Source organism: Lissotriton helveticus, chromosome 10 (assembly GCF_964261635.1).
Source record: "Lissotriton helveticus chromosome 10, aLisHel1.1, whole genome shotgun sequence".
In the NCBI taxonomy this organism is placed as follows: Eukaryota; Metazoa; Chordata; class Amphibia; order Caudata; family Salamandridae; genus Lissotriton; species Lissotriton helveticus.
The window spans coordinates 548,051,704-548,072,491 of record NC_136071.1 but is presented as its reverse complement, the minus strand read 5'-3'; the positions used below and the strand labels follow the sequence as shown (position 1 = coordinate 548,072,491).

The window sequence follows — 20,788 nt, the reverse complement described above, 5'->3', positions numbered from 1 at the left end:
TCCGTACAGGGAGAGAGGACCACACAGAGGTTTCGTATGCAGAGTAGCCATTAAAGAGGAGATATTGAGAGCCCAAGAAAGTTTATAAGGTTTTCTGATTTCCAGTCTGGGAGTTGCTAATTGTAGGGAATCACAAGATCTTGATGTTCCTTATTTTCCATCTCTGCATAAGTAAAGTAGAAACTATATTCATTTTCCATAAAAGGTTGTAGAGCAAAGTTTGAGGCAGTTATTCTAAAAATTTTAGAGAAGTGTAATTCTGCCTGCATTTAGTAAGATAATCCATTTTTTATGTTTGGCATTGTCAACGCATCGAGGGTTGGCTATGCAGCATATTCCTAATAGACATCACCTCACAATTACAAGTTATGTTCAGTGTTCCAATGAGAAGTTAGTAAAGGCATCTCTATCTTATAGAGATTCACTACAACCTTCACATCCTCCTTGACCTCAAAAGGGATGAGAAAGTGTGAATTCCTGTCTCTTGTTATCTTTTATCCTAGTGCCCTTTCCCCGGTTCTACAACTGGCCTCCAGTCCTAGTTTATGCAGTTAGTAGGGATGGTGACAGATTGAAACCATTGCATCCGGTGAATCTTCTACACATGGTTAGTGCAAACCTATCATTTTTGCGCTTGAATTAAAATACAATATTACATTTCAGAGAATATGTGTACGAGCACAAAAAGCACAAAATACAAAGGGAAAAGTGAAATGCATGAACTTCCTGGTGAGTACCAAAGAGGAATAGGTTAATTACTTCCCTGACTCTCCAGGAAGAAATTAGTGCTCAAAATTTCAAAGAGAAATTGCTGAACAAAGACCATCTCTTTGCAACAGCGCATGCACTCCAGCAAACATTAAAGCAGTGGCACTAATAAAACAGCATGCAAATAAAGTAAATAAGTTAACTTACAATCTGGTCCTTCTAGATTAAGATATGGAATGTCCATGACCCTCATGAGAAACAATCTACAAAACAGTAATACATAAAAATTAGTGAAGTGTCACTTTGTGCTTCATTGAATAAGCTAAATGTTCTGCTTTTTGCTTCCAGGAATAATAATTAAAGCAAACAAAGGTGATAGCCACCGAGTATTCTCATACTCTTAAAAATCTGGAGTCTCACGCCACAGAAAGGACAGCATTTGCGGTTTAGTAGCAGTAGGTTAGTCTTTGATGTGGTATGGAATATGACAATTTTTTTCTTCCAGCACGGAATAGAATCCTGTGACCTCTTCAAATCCTAAAGCAGAAGGTGGTGAGGGGCAGGCAACCAGGAACTTCCACAGTGCATCTCCTCTGTTTCTTCATCCAGCTCCAGCCCCACCATAAACAGACCACAGGGGCCTGTTTTAATGTCGAATTAAAAACATGTCCAAGGGAAGGTTTTATATGAGCAATTACAATAAACTAAATTCCATCAAAATCTATCTATTATGAAACAAAACAATGTCAGACTCTTAACTTCCAGCAAAATTGACGAACATTTAAAGGCTTCATTCATCTACTGGTCTAAGAAGGAACATATTTGGCTATTTCAAATATGTTTTTTCAATATGATAATCAATTAGCACAACTTTGTGAAAATTATGTTTTCAGAGCTCTTTTTAGAGATCAGAAATGTGCAATGACAAACCAGTCATGGTGCAACAAACAAACATTAAAAGAAAAGCGAATGCCAAGTACTGACAAACCTTGTACGTCAGGTACTGACAAGACCACAGTGGCCCACTCATGGAAACTTCAGTCAATTAAACCTATTTCTAAGTGTCATCCAATGAAACATGGGTTATGAAACAACTACAATATTCATTCATTGATGTTTGAGTCCATCAATAAGACTGACTGCACCAGATCTTCTATTATATAGGCCTCTGACAAAACTTATGTTAAAGGAGCAGCAGGGAAGTCCATCATCTCTAGAAACTTTCATACAGATATCTTTTTGCGAGCCACAGGCCTAATGCAAAGCTGAAAGGTATGCAGACATTCGTAAAGAGGCAAGTTTTGAGAATTACCAAAATGGAGGAGGAAAATCAGCTATGTTGATCAGGGATTCCACTACAATACAAGAAAGACCTGGGATGGCCTGCCTTTCAATTAGCAAGCTTCTTTTTAGTATGTACCGGATGGTAGCAGCACTTGTGGCAGGTATTGTGATAAAGATGGCTCTGTACCGGTTAGGTTTCAAATCTCGATAAAAATGGCTTTAAAAAAAAATCTAAAAACCTGGAAGTAAGGTTAGCAGGGGGCAAGGAGGAAGGGACCTGTGGATATCTATCTACATGATCTCTTGGCAACCCAGAAGGAATCGGTGGATGGGTACAGTAAAGGGGTTTGACAGGTGGGGCTGTGGGTTGTGGTGGATTGAGCAGCACACTAACCTTCGCTGTGGGGCAGAGGGCACCACGACCTATCCCCAAAAAACTGTTTGGTTCTCTTCTGTGGCAGAACAGACTGGCTGTAAGACGCAAAATGAATGGTGCGGCTGGTGAGGCTAGGCAGAGAGGGCCAGAAAGGAAGCGTAGCCCTACTCTCCTTGAAGGGTTCAAGGGCACAATCAGGCTCATCTCCAAACAGGTAAGTCCCAGCAAAGGCCAAGTCCATCAGAGGAGTTGGCCAAGAAACCCATCTGTCATAGCCATGCACAAAGATGAACTGCAATGCTGGTGCATACAGCTAACCCAACGGAGTCAGTGCTGTCCAAGCCACAATGAACTGTACACTTGGCTGAATCAGTACCATCCTAAATTACCTGCAAAAGGACAAGGCGAAGGTCTTATAGAACACCAGAAAGGATGTGTGTCACCGAGTCCCAGAGGGTAAAGGTTTAAAGACAAACAGAAGGCATTGGTCAACAGCAGGGCCAAACTGGCTGATGAGAAGAGGTGCTTCACAAATGTCTCCACTGTGTTTGATTTCCAATCTGAGGGAGTGGTATGGAAATTATGTTTGGTCCAGCGCCAGGCAATTTGCCTGTTAACTAGGGACCCAATGCAAGGCTTGGCTCAAGCTGCCTAAGAGGGTATCAGTCAGTGCCTCATTAAAAAAAATGAGGAAGACGCCTGATCCGGTTACAAGAGCTCAGTCAATAGGTTTGTTTTTTGATCTCTATGGTGGGGATCTGGACGTCAGGGACTTCTGCCGCCCTATGTATGCCCATACCGTAGGAGGCAGATTCTTCCATGGCTGGGCCAGGAGGGGAGAAAAGGTCCATCTTTGATGCAGTATTTAGCCTAATAGCCTCCTGCAAGTCCTCATACAAATTGCCCTCAGTTTAGGGCTGAGCATACTCATCACCCTGGTCATAGCAGTTGTTGGTCCCAAAAAGGGAATAAAACAATGTGCCTGCATTGTGTTAATGCAATTGCGAAACTGGGTGCCTCAGTCGGACAGGCATCAGAGCGATCAATGTGTGCCACCTCTTCAGGTGGAGAAGTCAGCATCAGTGTACTCAGTGCTTGTGGGCGGTGTCAGAACTGAAGCAGAGGCCAGAATGGTCTCTGAGGGTCCAGCTGGCACAGAAGGCAAAACCGTCACCAATAGTCCAGTTGGAAGGCTTCTCAGCTCCATGAGTCCTGAAGAAGCACCAGAGCCAGTAGAGGTCTTACGAGCTGGAGTATAGCTGCGCAGAACTCTTCAATCTGGCTCGGTGTGGCTGGAGGCTCCGGAAACGATGGTTGTGCTCAAACCAGCTGCAGAATCGGCTCCAAAGTCAGCAAACTTCAAGAGCAGACGGTTGGTGCAGCCCAAATGCAGCATCAGGGGAGTGGGAATACTGCGGACTGGAACTCCTCTTTTACTTCTTATGTTTATGCTTTTGGATTTGGAGCACGAAGACCGGCCACTAGAGAGGTTAAGTCGCATCCAGGTGCAAAAGAGGTAGCAGGATCAAGCCTTGGATTTGGAGGGGGACTTGGAGAAATCCTGATACTGCATCTTAATGTGGTTGGTGATCAGGTATGGCCTTGCATGCCTGGATGTCCTTCGGGTTCATCAAATCGCAGTCTATGCAAAGAAATTAAAGTTGTGGCCCAATCCTATAAACCACTGGAAAACCTGGTGGAGGTGTGTCACAGACAACTTACAGGGTTTAAAATCTGTCATCTTAGGGGGTGACATCCTTTGCACACAACAATAAATCAAGCAAAACCTTCAAGCAAAACCTTCAAGCAAAACCTTCAAGCAAAACAAAACCTTCAAGCAAAACCTTCAAGCAAAACAAACCCTTCAAGCAAAACCTTCAAGCAAAACAAACCCTTCAAGCAAAACCTTCAAGCAAAACAAACCCTTCAAGCAAAACCTCCAAGCAAAACAAACCCTTCAAGCAAAACCTTCAAGCAAAACAAACCCTCCAAGCAAACCCTCCAAGCAAACCCTCCAAGCAAAACCTCCAAGCAAAACCTCCAAGCAAAACCTCCAAGCAAAACCTCCAAGCAAAACCTCCAAGCAAAACCTCCAAGCAAAACCTCCAAGCAAAACCTCCAAGCAAAACCTCCAAGCAAAACCTCCAAGCAAAACCTCCAAGGTTTAGGAAGGGTCTCAGACAGAGGCTTCGGATACACATCTGGTGGCATGGAAAGGAAGTAACGGAGGTCAGCGTGCGGGAGTGACACCTATATGGGTCCCACACATCACTTTCAAGGCAGAATGGCTTCCAGTACGCAACGGTACTATGGAAAGGTTTCTGGATGCAGTCTGATGCCTGGGGAATATTCGAAAGGCTAGGAATCTGCAGTAAGAATCTCTGTCAGAAGCAAATCTACAGAACATATCCAATACTTCTGGTGTAATGGAGGGTAAATCTGGTGTAATGCCAATGTCAGTATTTTTGATTCTTGATCCATTTGTTCACTAATTTAAGGTCGAGCAAGGATCTGAATCCTCAATTTGGGCTTTTCTTTTGAAAAGTAGTAACAGGAATAAATTATAGTCCGATATTGGTGACGCAGAACCTTGATGTCATTCTTTTTTTTTTTTAAGGTTAGTATTTTTTGGGTGGTACAACAGGCAAAGCAGATTAGCTCCTGAGAGAATACCCATTCTGAAAAATATCCAAGACCCATTTGCAATTCATTGCCACTCTTGCAAATGGTAGACAATATTTACCCCCCAGTGACCAACAAAGAGGAAAGGAGAAGTCACTGTATTGTGGATGGCTTCCTTGAAGATGGTTGATGGCCTCCTTTCCCTTTAGACTATTTTCTGCATTGGTAAGGTTTATTTTGTTAGTGTAGAGGCTACTGCTGCAGCCATTCAGGGCTTTAAAACACTTTACTAGAAAGGAGGTCTTTCATAAGGTCTAAAGCGCCTTTTATATTCCTTTTGTCTTTCCAAGCCAATCGCCTTCAAAGTGTCCAATTCAGAATTCAATTGGGACATCTCATCGTTGGCATGTAAACCAAATATGTAGTATTTAGTGTAGTGGTGTCTCATATAGTGAAGTCAAGTATAGGCCGGAGAAGCGAGTTACACAATGGAATGGTGTGTCGAATAGTAAAGTAGGGTGTTGTAGACTGTCAGCGTGGAGTAGTGTGTTTTAGAGTGGACTAGGGTAAAGTAATGAGTCCGAATGGAGTTTCGTCAAGTGGAGTGTCGTAGAGTACAGTGGAGGAGTACTATGTCATAGTAGAGTAGAGTATCGTAGAGAGAAGCTGATTGGTGTGTCGAGTGTCATACAGTGCAGTAGAGTAAATGTGCATTGAATGGAGTTTAGTAGTGTTGTAGAGTGGAGTTACATACAGTGGAGTTGTGTGTCGGACAGCAAAGCGGCATGGAACGGAGTATAGTACAGTGGCATAGAGTGGGAAAAAGTAGAGTTGAGAAAACGTTAGTGGGTTAGAGTGGAGTGGCGTGTTGTAGACTAGTGGCGTGTAGTGGAGCATACAGTCAAGTCAAGTTTAATAATTTGGAGTACTGTGTTGTACAGTAGTGTAGTGGGGGTCATATTGGAAAGTGACGTAGATTACAGTTCAGTAGGGAGGCACACAGTCAAGTTGATTTTTGTGGTGTGGTGTACAGTAAGGGTGTTGGAAAGTGTGGTACAGTGGATTAGCATACAGTGTTATAGAGTACAATGGTATTGAGTGGCGTAGAGCAGTGGCTTACAGTGGAGCTGTGTCAGCAGAGTGGAGTAAAGTGGGGTGCAGTGGCATACAAAGTTGTGTACAGTGTTGTATAGTGGACTATAGTAACGCAGAATGGAGTGTTGGACAGTGTTGTACAATGGGTTGAAGGGGTATAGATTGGAGTAAAGTGTTGTAGAGTGGCATGCGGTGAGGTAGAGCTGCATAGTGGAGTTGCATAGTGTGTGAAAAAGTGGCGATGCGTAGAGTGAATTGTTGTATAGTAGCGTCCAGTGAGGTAAAGTCACATACAGTGGTGTAACAGTGTAAAGTATAACAGCGTATTGGTGAGTCAGAGAGGCATGGAGTAGAGTACTGGCATAGCATAGGTAGAAAATGGACATAAATTGGAGTTGGCTTTTGTACAGTAGAGTGCTGTGTTGTGTAGATAAGTGTCATAGTGGAATAGTGTTGTACATTGGACTGTACAAGCATAAAGTGGAGTGGAGTGATGGACACTGGAATGTACGTGAATAAAGTGGGGCAGAATATCGTAGAGTGCAATGAAGTGTGGCAGACTTTTTTTTTCTAGAGTAGAGTAAGGGTGGAGGAGTGTGCCATACAATGGAGGGGCGTAGACTAGAGTGGCGTACACTGTAGTGGTGTAGAGTGGATTATTGTAAAGTGTAGTAGAATACAGTGGAATAGGGTACAGTGGAATACTGTACAGTGGAGTGTAGAAGAGTGAGATGGCAGAGTCGAATAGCACAGAGTGGCGTAGACTTGAGTACGGTACAGTGGTTTAGCAGAGTGGGGTGGCATACATTGAAGTGGTGTAGCGGAGTGTCTAGGAAAATGCTAGAAATTGGAGTGGCGTCTCATACAGTGTAGTGCTAAGTCAGTATTGGAAAAGGTCGTAGAGTGGTATAGTGTTGTTTGATAGAGTGCATGGACAGAGTGGAGTGCAAATTTGGAAAATGAAGTGTACATGGATAAAGTTGAGTAGAGTCCAGTAGAGTGTAAATTAGTTTTGTAGAGCTGAGCTATATAAAGTAGAGGAGAGTACACTGGAGTGGTGTAAAGTGGAGTAGCGCACAGTGGAGTGGCATAAAGTGGAATGGAGTGGAGTAACAGACAGCAGTAGCATGGAGTAGGGTAGAGTAATAGTGAAGAGTGTAGTAGCGTACTGTGGAGCAGCGTACAGTGACGTGATTTAGACTGAAGTGGTGTATTGTGGGGTAATGTGCAAAAGCATACAGTGGAGTTGGGTAGAGTGAAATAATATACAGTAGAAGGGCAAAGATTGAAGTTGCTTGCGTACAGTGTACTAGCATAGTTTAAAGTGGCATAGAGTGGAATAGAGCAGAGTGGAGTAGCGTGGAGTGGAATGCGTAGAGTAGAAGGGATTAGAGTGCAGTGGAACACAGTGGAGTGGTGTAGACTAGAGTAGTGTACAGTGGAGTGGGGTAGAGTGAATCACAGTGGAGTGGCGTCCAATGGACTAGCGTAGAATGGAGAGGAGTTGTGTATACTAGAGTGGCACACAGGGGAACAGCGCAGAGAAGAGTGGTGTACAATACTGGCGTAGGGTATAGTGGAGTAGCATACAGTGCAATGGCAGACAAAGAAGTGGTGTAGACTGGATTGGCGTACACTGGAATGGGGTAGAGTGCAATAGCATACAGTGGAGTGGAGTTCAATGGAATAGCGTACAATGGAGTGGGGTAGAGTGTAGTGAAACACTGGAGTGTACACTTGAGCAGAATACAATGGATTGGCATACAATGGAATAGAGTGGAGTGGCATAAAATGGAATAGAGTGGAGTGACATACAATGGAATAGAGTGGAGTGGCATACAATGGAATAGAGTGGAATAGCATATACTGGAGTAGCGTATAGCAAAGTGGCATAAAGTGAAGTGGTGTACACTTGAGCTGCATACAGTGGAATAGCAAAGAATGGTCTGGCATTGGGTCGAGTTGTGTACAGTGTAATTGTGTAGAGTGGGGTAGAGCAGAGTGTTGTACAGTGGAGTGGTAAAGAGTGCAATAGTATATAGTGGCATAGTGTACAGTGGAGAGGTGTATAATGAAGTGGTGTAGCCTGGAGAGGTGCACAGAGGCGTGGGGTACAGTGAAACAGCTTACAGTGGAGTGGCGTACACTGGTGTGGGGTCCAATCTAATAGCGTAGAATAAAGTGGTGTGGCGTGTCATACAGTGGAATAAGGTAGAGTGGAGTGGCACACAGTGCAATAGGGTGGAGTGTCACACAGTGGCATAGGTTAGAGTGGAGTGGCACACAGTGGCATAGGGTAGAGTGGAGTGGTACACTGGCATAGGGTAGAATGGAGTGGCACACTGAAATAGAGTGGAGTGGAATACAGTGGAATAGCAAAGAATGGTCTGGCATAGGGTGGAGTTGTGTACAGTGTAATTGTGTAGAGTGGGGTAGCGCAGAGTGATGTACAGTGGAGTGGTAAAGAGTGCAATAGTGTATAGTGGCGTAGCGTACAGTGGAGAGGTGTATAATGAAGTGGTGTAGACTGGAGAGGTGCACAGAGGCGTGGGGTAGAGTGAAACAGCTTACAGTGGAGTGGCATACATTGGTGTGGAGTCCAATCTAATAGCGTAGAATAAAGTGGAGTGGTGCGGTGTGGCACACAGTGGAATAGGGTGGAGTGGCACAGTGGCATAGGGTAGAGTGGAGTGCCACGCGGTGAAATAGGGTAGAGTGGAGTGGCACACAGTGAAATAGGATAAAGTGGAGTGGCACACAGTGGAATAGAGTGGAGTGACATACTTATAACCTCACATATATCACTCAAGACACACTATGACATCATTTTTGACATCACTGATGACATCTCAAATGCCATCATTGATGACATCACTGATGACCTGTTCCAAGCTTATTTTGCACACATCAGTATCGCAAATTATGGCACTAGAGGTTTGAAAGCAAGTTTAAAACAGCTCAGAATAATATGAAGCATCAGATATGCCATCATACATATAAATCCTTTAGGTGTAGCATGGTTGTGTTATGTGCAACATTAACTATACCATACACTTCATTCGAAGCAGAGTTAACATCAACAATCAACCACATAGACCCCTATTGCATATAGTGTTCAATCTGTATGCAACTATTCAGAGAAAACCAAGTTCCACCAGATCTTCAACTTCGGTTTCATAACTAATGTCCTACTACGGGCAGCCTTTATCTATAGCAACCCTCAGTCACTGAACCTACAGTGAGAAATTAAGTTGATGTTGAAGGTCTTACTACATTCAGCCTTCATACTGTGGTGAATCTTTACAGATAAACCACTTGTGGTTAACATACTGGACACAAGTCGTCAACTGTCAGTGCACAAATAATTAGAGGGCCTGTGACGTGTACAAATAGTCATTGCACAAATAGTTAGAGGGCCTTTGACGTGTTCCTGGGTGACTTCAATATTCACTGGAACAACCCAGAAGACACCACTACACAGGTCCTCTCCACCCTACTTGAAATAAACAACCTCAAACAACTTTGCAATGGACCAACACACAAAGGAGCTACACTGGATTCGATCATCACCAAAAATGAGCGGATCTCTCGGAGATCAATTTCTGCCATTGACTGGTCCGATCACCATCTCATATTGTTTAATATTGTGTCACATGTCAGAAACCATTCTATACATCCTGTCAAACCTAAGCACTGAACCAGGAACATCGCACAAGTTACTACTTGTGTAACAATATATCTGTAAGAGACATTAGTTAGTATTAGATTCCTTACCTTAGAATATCCCCAGGCGTCAGACTGGATCCGGAAATGTTTGCGTAGCAGTACCCTTGCGCGTCGGTAGGCGTCGTCTGCGGCTCCGCGTCCGTCGTCGGCGTCGTGGGCGCCGTGATGACGTCGTCGGAGTACTTAGACGTCGCCTCCGCGTGCTGACGTCAGTTCTTAGACACAGCTTTTCCGCGCCAGAAACGCAGAGCCATGTTAAAAACCAACACTGGTGCCATTGAAACTAGGGCCCTGAAAGGGGGTAACCCTAACCCTAGATTTTGGATCGCAGAACGGGGAGGATGGGTGGGTCGGTAAGGAATCTAATACTAACTAATGTCTCTTACAGATACATCGTTACACAAGTAGTAACTTGTGCATCTGAATGAGACACGTTAGTATTAGATTCCTTACCTTAGAATAGATACCCCAGCAATACCAACTCCGGTGGTGGGTCTGCGAACCAATAATCACACCAGAAAGTCCTGGAGGATGGAACGGCCAAAGAAGCCATCCTTCCGGACTTGGCTGTCCAGGCAGTAGTGTCTTGCAAACGTGTGCAGCGATGCCCACGTAGCCGCCTGACAGATGTCTTGTAAGGGCACTCCCCGGCCCAGGGCAGTTGTAGTTGCCGTGGCTCGGGTGGAATGAGCCCGCAATCCAACAGGGGGCTCCTTTTTAGCCAAGGAGTAACATGCCTGGATACACAATATGATCCACCGGGAGATGGTCCTCTTGTGCACCGCTTTCCCCTTCTTAGCGCCCACGTAACCAACAAAGAGTTGGCACCCGGAACTGGCGTGTGCGATCCAAGTAGAATGAGAGCGCACGTTTTGGGTCCAGACGGTGGAGCCGCTCTTCCTCTTTAGAGGGATGCGGTGGTGGAAAAAAGGTTGGCAAGGTGATAGACTGCCCGATGTGGAAGGCTGAGACAACCTTGGGCAGGAAAGACGGCTTAGTACGCAACACCACTTTGTCCGGATGGACAGAAAGGAAAGGTGGAGTACAAGAAAGGGCCTGGAGCTCACTCACTCTCCTGGCAGAGGTGATGGCAACCAGGAAAGCAGTCTTCAGAGTAAGAAGACGGAGAGGACAGTTGTGAAGTGGCTCAAAGGGAGCGCACATCATAAACGTAAGAACCAGGTTCAAGTCCCACTGAGGCATCGCAAACGGAACAGGAGGGAATGTGTGAGTGATGCCCTTTAGAAATCTATTTACAATAGGGGACTTGAACAAAGAAGGTTGATCAGGCAGCTTCAGAAAGGCTGAAAGGGCAGAAAGGTAGCCCTTGATAGTGCTCAGAGCAGAGCCCTGCTGGGCAAGAGAAAGAAGGAAGAGAAGAACCGCAGAAAGAGGGGCAGCAAGAGGATCCACAGCCTTTGCTGTGCACCATGCCACAAATCTGTTCCACCTGCAGGCGTATACCGACTTTGTGGAGGGACGCCTGGCTGCCAGAATGACGTTACAGACTTCAGGAGGCAAGTCAAATGGCCTCAACTGTCGCTGCTCAATCTCCAAGCATGGAGGTGGAGACTGGACAGGTTCAGGTGGAGGACCGTCCCTTGCTGCTGCGACAGAAGGTCCTCCTGAAGAGGCAGACGAACCGGGAGATCGACTGACATACTGAGTAGCTCTGGATACCAGTACCTTCGAGCCCAGTCCGGAGCCACAAGGATGACTTGGGCCCAGTCGTGCTTGATCTTCTTCAGCACTCTGGGCAGAAGTGGTATAGGTGGAAAGGCGTACAGTAGACCGCAGCTCCACTCGCGACGAAAAGCGTCTCAGAGCGAGTGCCGCCTTGGAAATTCCAACGCGCAGAACTGATGACATTGCGCGTTCTCTTCGGTGGCGAATAGATCTAACCAAGGCTCTCCCCATTGCTGAAAGAGGCCTTGCGCCACGTCCGAGTTCAGACGCCATTCGTGATCCATCATGCACCGACGGCTGAGCTCGTCCGCCCTGGCGTTCAGAGAACCTGCCAGGTGCTGAGCCACCAGGGTCACGCCCTGGCGTTCCAGCCATTGCCAGAGGCGCAGAGCCTCCTGGCAAAGGGTCCACGACCCCACCCGGCCCTGTTTGTTGCAGTACCACATGGCGGTGGTGTTGTCCGTGAACACCTGCACTACACTCCCCCGGACAGAGGGGAGGAATGCTTTCAGTGCTAGACGAATCGCCCGTAACTCCAACAGGTTGATGTGGAGCCGGGCCTCCGCCGGAGACCAGAGGCCTCTGATCTCCGCCTCTCCCATGTGGCCTCCCCAGCCCTGAAGGGACGCATCCGTCACAACTACGTGCTCCGGTTGGGGAAGGGAGAGGTATCTGCCGCTGACCCAATCGCGGTCCGTGAGCCACCACTGCAGCTGTCTCGCAGTGCCCTCCGAGATCAGGACGTGGTCGGATAGGTTGCCCTGATGCTGGGCCCACTGAAACATCAGGTCCCACTGCAGAGCCCGCATCCCGCCACCTGGCGTGATGCACCAGCAGGATGCAGGAGGCCATCAGCCCCAGAAGCCGCAGCGTCAACCTGACCGAGACCCGGGATAACGGCTGAAAGATGGGAATCAGAGCCTGAATATCCCGGACCCGCTGTTCGGGTGGATAAACCCGAAACCGCGCCGATTCGAGAACCGCTCTGATGAAAAGGAGCTTCCGAGAGGGGCACAGGTGTGACTTCGGCACATTGATGGAGAACCCCAGCCGGTGCAGGAGATCTGCCGTAGTCTGGAGGTGGCTGCAGACTGTCTGGGGCGAGCCCGCCTTCAACAACCAGTCGTCGAGGTAGGGGAAGACTGAAACCCCTAACCTGCGCAGATGAGCTGCGACCACCGTCATCACCTCTGTGAACACCCGTGGGGCACTGGTAAGGCCGAAGGGGAGCACGGTATACTGAAAGTGCTTGTGGCCAACCGTGAACCGCAGGTAGCGCCGGTGGGCCGGCAGGACGGGGATGTGGAGATAAGCGTCCTGCAAGTCCAACGCTACCATCCAGTCTCCTGGGTCCAGGGCAGCCAGGACCTGAGCCAGTGTCAGCATCTTGAACTTCTCCTTCCGGAGGAAGCCGTTGACGTTCCATAGGTCCAAGATAGGGCGTAGGCCCCCTTTGCCCTTCTTGGGTACCAGAAAGTAGTGGGAGTAGCAACCCCACCCTACTTCTGGCCCAGGAACGCACTCGATGGCCCCCTTGGCCAAGAGGGGCATAACTTCCTCCTGCAGAAGTCGCAAATGATCCCCCGATACACGGTGGTTCTGCGGTGGCATGGCTGGAGGAGTCGCCTCGAAGGGGAGGGAGTAGCCCCTTCGGACGATCTGCAGCACCCACCTGTCTGAAGTGACGGTGCGCCAGTGGAGGTGATGGCGAACCCTGCCCCCCACTGGCGTCACATGGGCCTGAAATACACGGACTAGGAGGGTTTTGAGGCGGATGCTGCGGGGGAAGGTGTGGACTGACCTCGCCGTTGTCCCCGACCGCCGGGACGGCGGTTCCCACGGCCGACACCGCATTGGGTATTACCCTGCGGAGTGTGGCTGGCAGCACGTGTGGGTACACCCCTTCCGTGGCCACGAAAGGAATGAAAGGCAGCCGATTGCTGGCGCGGGCCGAGAGGCCCAAGGACTTAGCCGTAGCCCTGGAGTCCTTAAAGTGCTCGAGCGCATGGTCTGCCTTGTCGCCAAAGAGGCGACGGCCATCAAACGGCATGCCCATCAAGGTGTTCTGGACATCAGCCGAAAAGTTGGCGGACCTCAACCAGGCGTGATGTCTGACCGCCACCGTCATTGCCATCGCTCTACCCAGTGAGTCGGTGGTATCCAGCCCACACCGTATAGAATATTTGGCTGCATCCCGGCCCTCCACAAGGGCTTGGCCGAGATTGGCCTGTAACCTCCAACGGACACTCTGGCAGCACTTCCGCAACCGTATCCCACAGAGAGTGGGTGTAGCGGCCCAAGAGGCATGCGGTGTTGGAAGACCGCAGTCCCAGACTAAGGGACGAGAAGATCTTTTTGCCGTACTGCTCGTACCTCTTGGATTCCCTGTCCGGCGGTGCCGACGGGAATGCGGTCTGGGAATTGGAGGCCTGGATGACCAGGCTCTCGGGGGTAGGGTGGGTGGACAGGAAACATGGGTCGTCTGGGGCTGGGCGGTGGCGTCTGGCCACGTTCCTATCTACGGGCGAACCCGTAGCGGGCTTGGACCAAGTGCCCAGAAGAACGTCGGTCAAGGCCTCATTAAAGGGCAGCAGAGGCTCGGCCGAGCTTGACTGCGGTTTAAGGACCTCAGTGAGGAGATTAGTCCTCACGGCCGCGACGGGGAGCTCAAGGCGCCTTGGCAGCCCTCATCAACACCACACTGTAGGTTGCCCCCTCCTCCGAAGCCACGGTAGGAGGGGAGACAAAACCAGTGTCTGGAGAGGTGTCCAGGCCACTGGCCTCCCCAAGGTCTCCTGCCCAGTCCTTATGAGACTGGCACTCTCGGGTCAGAGGGTCCTCAGACCCCTCCCAATCCCCTTCATCACCAATCTCCTGAAACTCAGGGTTCTCAACTAATGGGGCCTGCTCATAGAAGTGAAACTCCCCAAACGACGTCTGGAGCGGCGCCCATCGGGGCCGTACCGACGTCGGAACAGGAATGAAGGGGGCATCGGGGACGGCGCCGCCCGAGGCGACACCTGATGGTCCGACGCCGGGGAGGTCGTAAGGTCCACCGGTGACAATCCAGATCCCGAAGAAGGTCTAGCGGGGTCCCGCGGCCCCGGGACCGAAGGCGCCGGCGGCGCCGTGGCCGCTGTACCTTGCGGCGCCGGGCCCTGCGGCGCCGGCGGTGCCGGGCCCAAAGGTGCCGGCGGCGCCGGGCCCTAAGGCACCGGTGGCGTCGGGATAGCGGGAACCTGCGGCGCCGGGCCCGAAGGCGTCGGTGGCATCGGGGCCGAAGCACCCGACGGCGTCGGGGCCGAAGCCCCCGACCCGCTAGAGGCCCCAGACGGGTCCGCTGGGCCCGAAGGCGCCGCGGAGCCCGCCGTCAGAGAGAGTTTCCTCATGGCCATGAGGAAGCGCTCGATCTCCTCCGGCGTCGCGTTGAGCCCAGGGACTGGAGGGTGTGGAGCTGAACGCGGCGCCCGCGACTCCGACGGAGCCGCGTGGGCGGTGTCACCCGAACCCCCGGCCGCATCGCGCGAGCGTCGGGGGGAGTCCGCAGAGCGATGACGCCTCTTGGACTTCTTGTGCTTCTTACCTGACGACGACTTCGACCCGGAGGAGTGCGGCCTACTCTCGGAGCTGTGGTGGCTCCGAGCCCGCGACCTGTCCCTCGACCTCCCGTGGGACCGAGACCTCTCTCGGCGCGGGACCGACTGCCGGAGTTCGAGTCGCCTGCGGGACCGCTCCCGCCTGGCTTTCGAAGAGAGGGCCCGGCAGTCGGAGCAGGCCTTGTCGTCGTGATCGACGCCTAGACAAGTTAAGCACAGGTGGTGAGGATCCGTGACCGACATCGTGCAGTCGCAATCCTCGCAGTGCTTAAAGCCAGGCATCCCTACGGCACCAATCGGAGTCGAAAGACTTCGAGAAATGACCAAAAAACGATCAAAAAGTTAGTAAAAAATTGACTAGGGTTACTGCTTTTTCCAGATCTGCGCTTGCTGGCGCGGAAAAAAGAAGAACTGACGTCAGCACGCGGAGGCGACGTCTAAGTACTCCGACAACGTCATCACGGCGCCCACGACGCCGACGACGGACGCGGAGCCGCAGACGACGCCTACCGACGCGCAAGGGTACTGCTACGCAAAAATTTCCGGATCCAGTCTGACGCCTGGGGATATTCTAAGGTAAGGAATCTAATACTAACGTGTCTCTTTCGGATAAAGGAGTCACCATAACCGATCCAGAATTCAGGCCCAGCTACTACCCCAGCCCTCCAATATGAAAGCGGATGACCTCATAGCCCACTTTAATTCCACAGTGACAGAAGTGTTAGGTCAAGTAGCTCCTCTCAAACTAAAAAAGTTGAGATCTACCAAATCTAAATCCTGGTTCAATGCTGATCTTAATAACGAAAGGAGACAACTCAGACAATCGGAAAGGACTTGGAGACAAAACTCTTTGACTCTCCACCGAGCGAGACTTCAGGTCTACCCGGCTGGCATATAAGAAACACATCTTTAGAGAAAAGGCCTTGTTCTTTCGCACCCAACTAGACCATGCAAAGAATAGACCTAGAGAACTCTTCAATATTGTAAAAAGTCAAACGAACGTCACACCGCCACAAGAAATAATTGCCACCAAGAATAGATGCGAAGAAATAGCCAGGTTCTTCACAGATAAAGTCGCAAAAATTGAGCAATCCTTCATCCAATCCCCTAAACCTCCCTCCCCCGCAACCTGCCCCCTTTTAACCAGTCCTGATCAAACTGACCAAAATCCTACCACAGACAATCCAGGCCTGCTTCCAACTGAAGAATGGCACTAATTGGTCAAATTTCAAACTCATGTCAGAAATCGAAGTTTTCAATATAATTGCCAGCTTAAAGCCTTCTTCCCACACTGTGGACCCCCTCCCATCCTCAATAGTAAAATATCTCAACCACACCATTACCCCCTTCTGGACAAAAATCATTAACTCATCTCTCGCATCAGGTTGTGTCCCAGACTCCTACAACTAGAACAAATCACCCGCAAACTCAAGAAACCAGGGGCCGATCCCAGCAAGCTCTACAACCTAAGACCTATCTCCAACCTACCGTTCCTAGCTAAAACATTAGAGAAATGCGTTCAACAACTCAACAAACATATGGACGACTTCAATCTGCTGGACACCCTGCAATCGGGTTTCAGGAAAGGTTGTAGCAGTGAAACAGCAATGTTCAATATCTCAGATGATATCCACAGAGCCTTAGATGAAGGAGAGGCCTGTCTCCTCATCCTTATTGGACTTATCAGCGGCATTCGACACAAACCATGCAGCTTTACTTGAGACTCTGAATAGACGCTCTGGCATTAATGACAGTTCTTAAATGGTTCACTTCCTTCAGCACCGTTCGCAATAAATTAAAATCAACTCCTGCCTCTCTGCACCATCATGTGTCAAACTTGGAGTCCCTCAAGGATCAATCTCTCACCATCCCTCTTCAATCTCTTCATGGAACCCCTTGCAATTATTCTGAAACAAGCAGGGATTCAATACCACCTCTATGCCGATGACACCCAAATATACCACAAAATCAAATCTTCCAAGGATATCCTACACCTCAATACCACGCTTACCAAGATCCAATCCTGGTTTAACGCAAACCATTTAAAGCTGAACCCGGACAAAACGAAATTAATACTGTTCTCCCCGAAAAGTAACCACCGACCTATCCAAGCCTGGCTCAAAAATCTTAATGCTCTAAACTGCTCCTTTGTCCTATCAGATTCAGTAAAATCTCTAGGCATTACCGTGGATAAGAACCTGTCAATGAAAGACCACATCAAGAACTCTGCAAAAGATGCACTGTACTCTCTAAAACACCTCAAGAAAATTAAACCTTTCATTACCCAGGATGATCTTAAGACAATTGTACAATCCCTAGTCCTTTCTAAACTAGACTACGGAAACGCCATCCTAACAGGTGCATCAAAAGCTCATCTTGCCCCACTAAGGTCAGTCCTTAATATGGCAGCTCGACTCATACCTGGTGGAAAAAGATATGAACACATCACACCAACCCTCAAATCTCTCAACTGGCTCCCCATGGAAGGCAGATGTATTTACAAACTGGCCTGCATCACGCACAAGCCCCTCCACACCCAATCCCCCAATTACCTGAACAACAAACTGGTTAAAGCAGGAAAATCAAGAACTCTGAGAAGCACCAACTCACTTCTTCTCATCCCCCCGAAACTGAAAAGAAAAGCGACCCAGTGCCGATCCTTCCCTGGTAATGTTCCCAGGATATGGAACACACTCCCTACGGACCTCAGATGCAACCCCTCATTCCCTTGCTTCAAAAAGGACCTGAAACTACTGCTCCTCAACCAATACTTCCCTGACCTAGTCAACCAACCTAGACATCGATAGACTAATGGTCTCCCCTCTCACTCAGACTTTTTCTTGGAGGGGGGTCATCTGACTGTTTCAATCCACCTACGTTCTTCACTCCCCAATGTATATTAAAGTGTGATGTATCTGCTTATACATTTTATGACTCATGTTCTACGATGTAATGCATCTTCTTGTCTTGTGTATGTAAAGCGCTCTGACGCCCCCGGGTCTAGCTAGCGCTATATAAAACTTTATAAATAAATTAAATAAATAAATAAATACTATACAAAGATTCATAACATGTTCAAAATCTCTACACACCTACTATGCATTAGGAGCACATTCTTTTTATAAACACTTATACCCATTAGCTGGATAGAGGCTGTACAAAATTAGGTAGAGATGTAATATGGTAGTTAGCCGCCACAATGTGACTATAAAACAAACAAACACCTGCACTGGATGATGTAATCAGTGATATCATAAATTATGCCATTGAACATGTCATGAGCAATGTAATATATGAAGTTATAAGCAGTGCATGCCGGGTTTAAGATATAGTTAGCCCTGCAAACTATAACTGGTGTATTTCTGTTTTTTTCTTTTAAGTCAAATGTTAATGTTGTCACTGACATTCACCCAACTATAACATTACTTTAACCTTTGTCTTTTTCAGAGAATTTCTATAGATTTAAAACAAATGTAAAGTAATATGTTAATACCATACAAAAAGCCACTCCCTCACCTCCCTGCATGCAGCCAGGCCCTGTAGCAAACCCACCCACAGGCAGCCAGGCTGTGCATAACAGGGGATTGGCAACAAGAAATGGCTGTGCACAGCAGGGGGCTGACCAAGGCTTGGTCTGCCGCCCGGCCCTGTGGCCAAACCCCCAGCAGGTTGACATCCCCACCTGGAGAACAACCTTTGGCTTGGGCAGCACAGGGTTGGCCTTCGGGCCAAAACATATATATTAAGGGGATGGGGCATGCAACCCCACCTCCCCGACCCTTAATTGGCCCCAGGGGCCCCATCCCTAGGGGACAGTTTCAATAAAAAGACAGCATTCTCCCCCCGCCCCCCGACCTTGAAAGGCCCCAGAGGTCGCATACCCTGGGGTCAAATAAAATAAAAAATTGGGAGAGGACCAGTTTGACCCCCCTCTTCAAGCCTTCTTAGGCCCCGGGGACCCATCCCCTGGTGCAAAAAATCTAGGGGAGGGCGGCTGACTCTTCCCCCCCCCCCCCCCCCCCAACCAATGCCTTAATTGGCCCAGACGACTCATCCCCTAGAGCCAAATACAATTTTAAAAAAGGGGTCCGTGCTGCGTCCGTGCCCCACCCACCAGTTTTCAGACCCTGGGGACCCCAATCGTCAGGGCCTTCAATATAAATAGGCGAGTGCACCGCTTTCCAACCATGACATCCACCAAGCACATTGGGGAGTGTCAGGGAGCCCCAGGGCCCACGTAGGCTCCATGGATGTTGAGAAATGGAGTAGCTGCTTTTTGCATGCTCCTTCCGGGAAGGAGCAATTTGTATTCCGAAACAGAAGACAAGTCTGCTACCAGCCAGTCGGAGCATTCTTAAATCCCCTGCGGGCTGGGAGTAGACTTAGAGTTTTCTCCCATTTGGTCAGAGATTTTAAAATGCTCCCGCCAGACGGAAGCAAAAATGTTTCCCTGCCTACGCTAGTGGGGCAGGATAACTACTGTGTCCCGGGGGTAGGCTCCCAGGGACACAGTAAGTGAGCCGGCCTCTAGGGATGGGTACCCATAGGCCATTAAAGAATCAGGAAGGGGTCACTTGGCCACCCTCCCTTGTAAATGAAGGCTCTGGGGTATAGGGTCCCTGGAGCCTACTTAGGCTAGGAAGTGGGGATTCATGCCCTACCCCCATTAATTTATACATTGGGTCCCTGAAGATGGGGTCTCGGGGGCAGAAAACAGCTCAAAGAGGGGTGGGGGGGGCACCCCCTCCCCTTAAATATTATACTCTGGCCCTGGGGGCTGTGGTACCCGAAGCCCAAAATGGGATTAGGAAGTGGCGGGGGGTTCAAACTCATGCCCTCTCTACATACTTACAAAAATGGTGCTTGCCATTTTTGTTTTGCTGCAATCCAACAGGAACTAAAAAAAAATGTTAAACTGAATTTCTGCTATTCTTTTTCTATTTCAATTCTCTTTTGGCACAGTGGGAGGTCCTTCTGGGTTCCCTTCATAGGGCCTAGGAGTGCAGGGGATCCCTACCCTGCCCTCTTATTTATTTCGTTCAACAGTGTTTGTGGTATCGCTGCTTAAAGTAGTCGATGTAAAAGGCCCGCTGAAATTTTACTTTTAGGGAACACCCACCTCCCCCCAGCCCCCCTCTTTGCTCGGCCTCTGCTTGACCGATAACAGAAACGTTCCAGGAAGCATTGCAGTTAATTTGGCCTCGTTTGAAAAATCTTCACAAACTTTAAAAAAAAAAAAAAAAAAAAGCAAAGTTATTAGCAAACCAAAATATGCCACGGGCAAAAGGGTAACATATGAACTTCAAAACACTGCAGTGCATCATTTATTGTACGGAGTATACAAACAGTGAACCAACAGCAATCCATGTGTAATCCTGGAGAGACGGTGTACCTTGCTCAATACGGTCTCAGAGTTTACATTTCCACAACACTTGAGTGCATCGAAATACAGCCCCTATGGACTGCACAATCAAGATTGGTGCAAATTGTTCCTTATTTCCATGATAAACTTTTTTTTTTTTTTTTTTTTACTTTGGTTCTTCCTGGTCAGGGGGAATAAAAAAAGGGATTTCTTAGCTCTACATAAGAAATCTAATTAGCGTTAATCAAAAATGAAAAGTGAAACAATGTTACTTCTGCACTAACGGAAAAGTCACCTTTAATTGGAGCAGAACTGCTGTGGTCACATAAGAAG

At 48.4% G+C, this 20,788-nt stretch overlaps 1 protein-coding gene across 2 annotated transcripts in view; it reads right to left on the bottom strand.

Annotated features, from left to right (window-relative positions):
- Positions 1 to 20,788, bottom strand: part of PARN (poly(A)-specific ribonuclease) — a 637,089-nt gene that overhangs the window by 248,712 nt on the left and 367,589 nt on the right. For both annotated transcript variants that reach the window (XM_078663093.1, XM_078663092.1), the window contains exon 19: positions 916 to 971. In XM_078663093.1, coding sequence (XP_078519219.1) covers positions 916 to 971 — 56 coding nt within the window. The remainder of the gene's footprint in view (positions 1 to 915; positions 972 to 20,788) is intronic.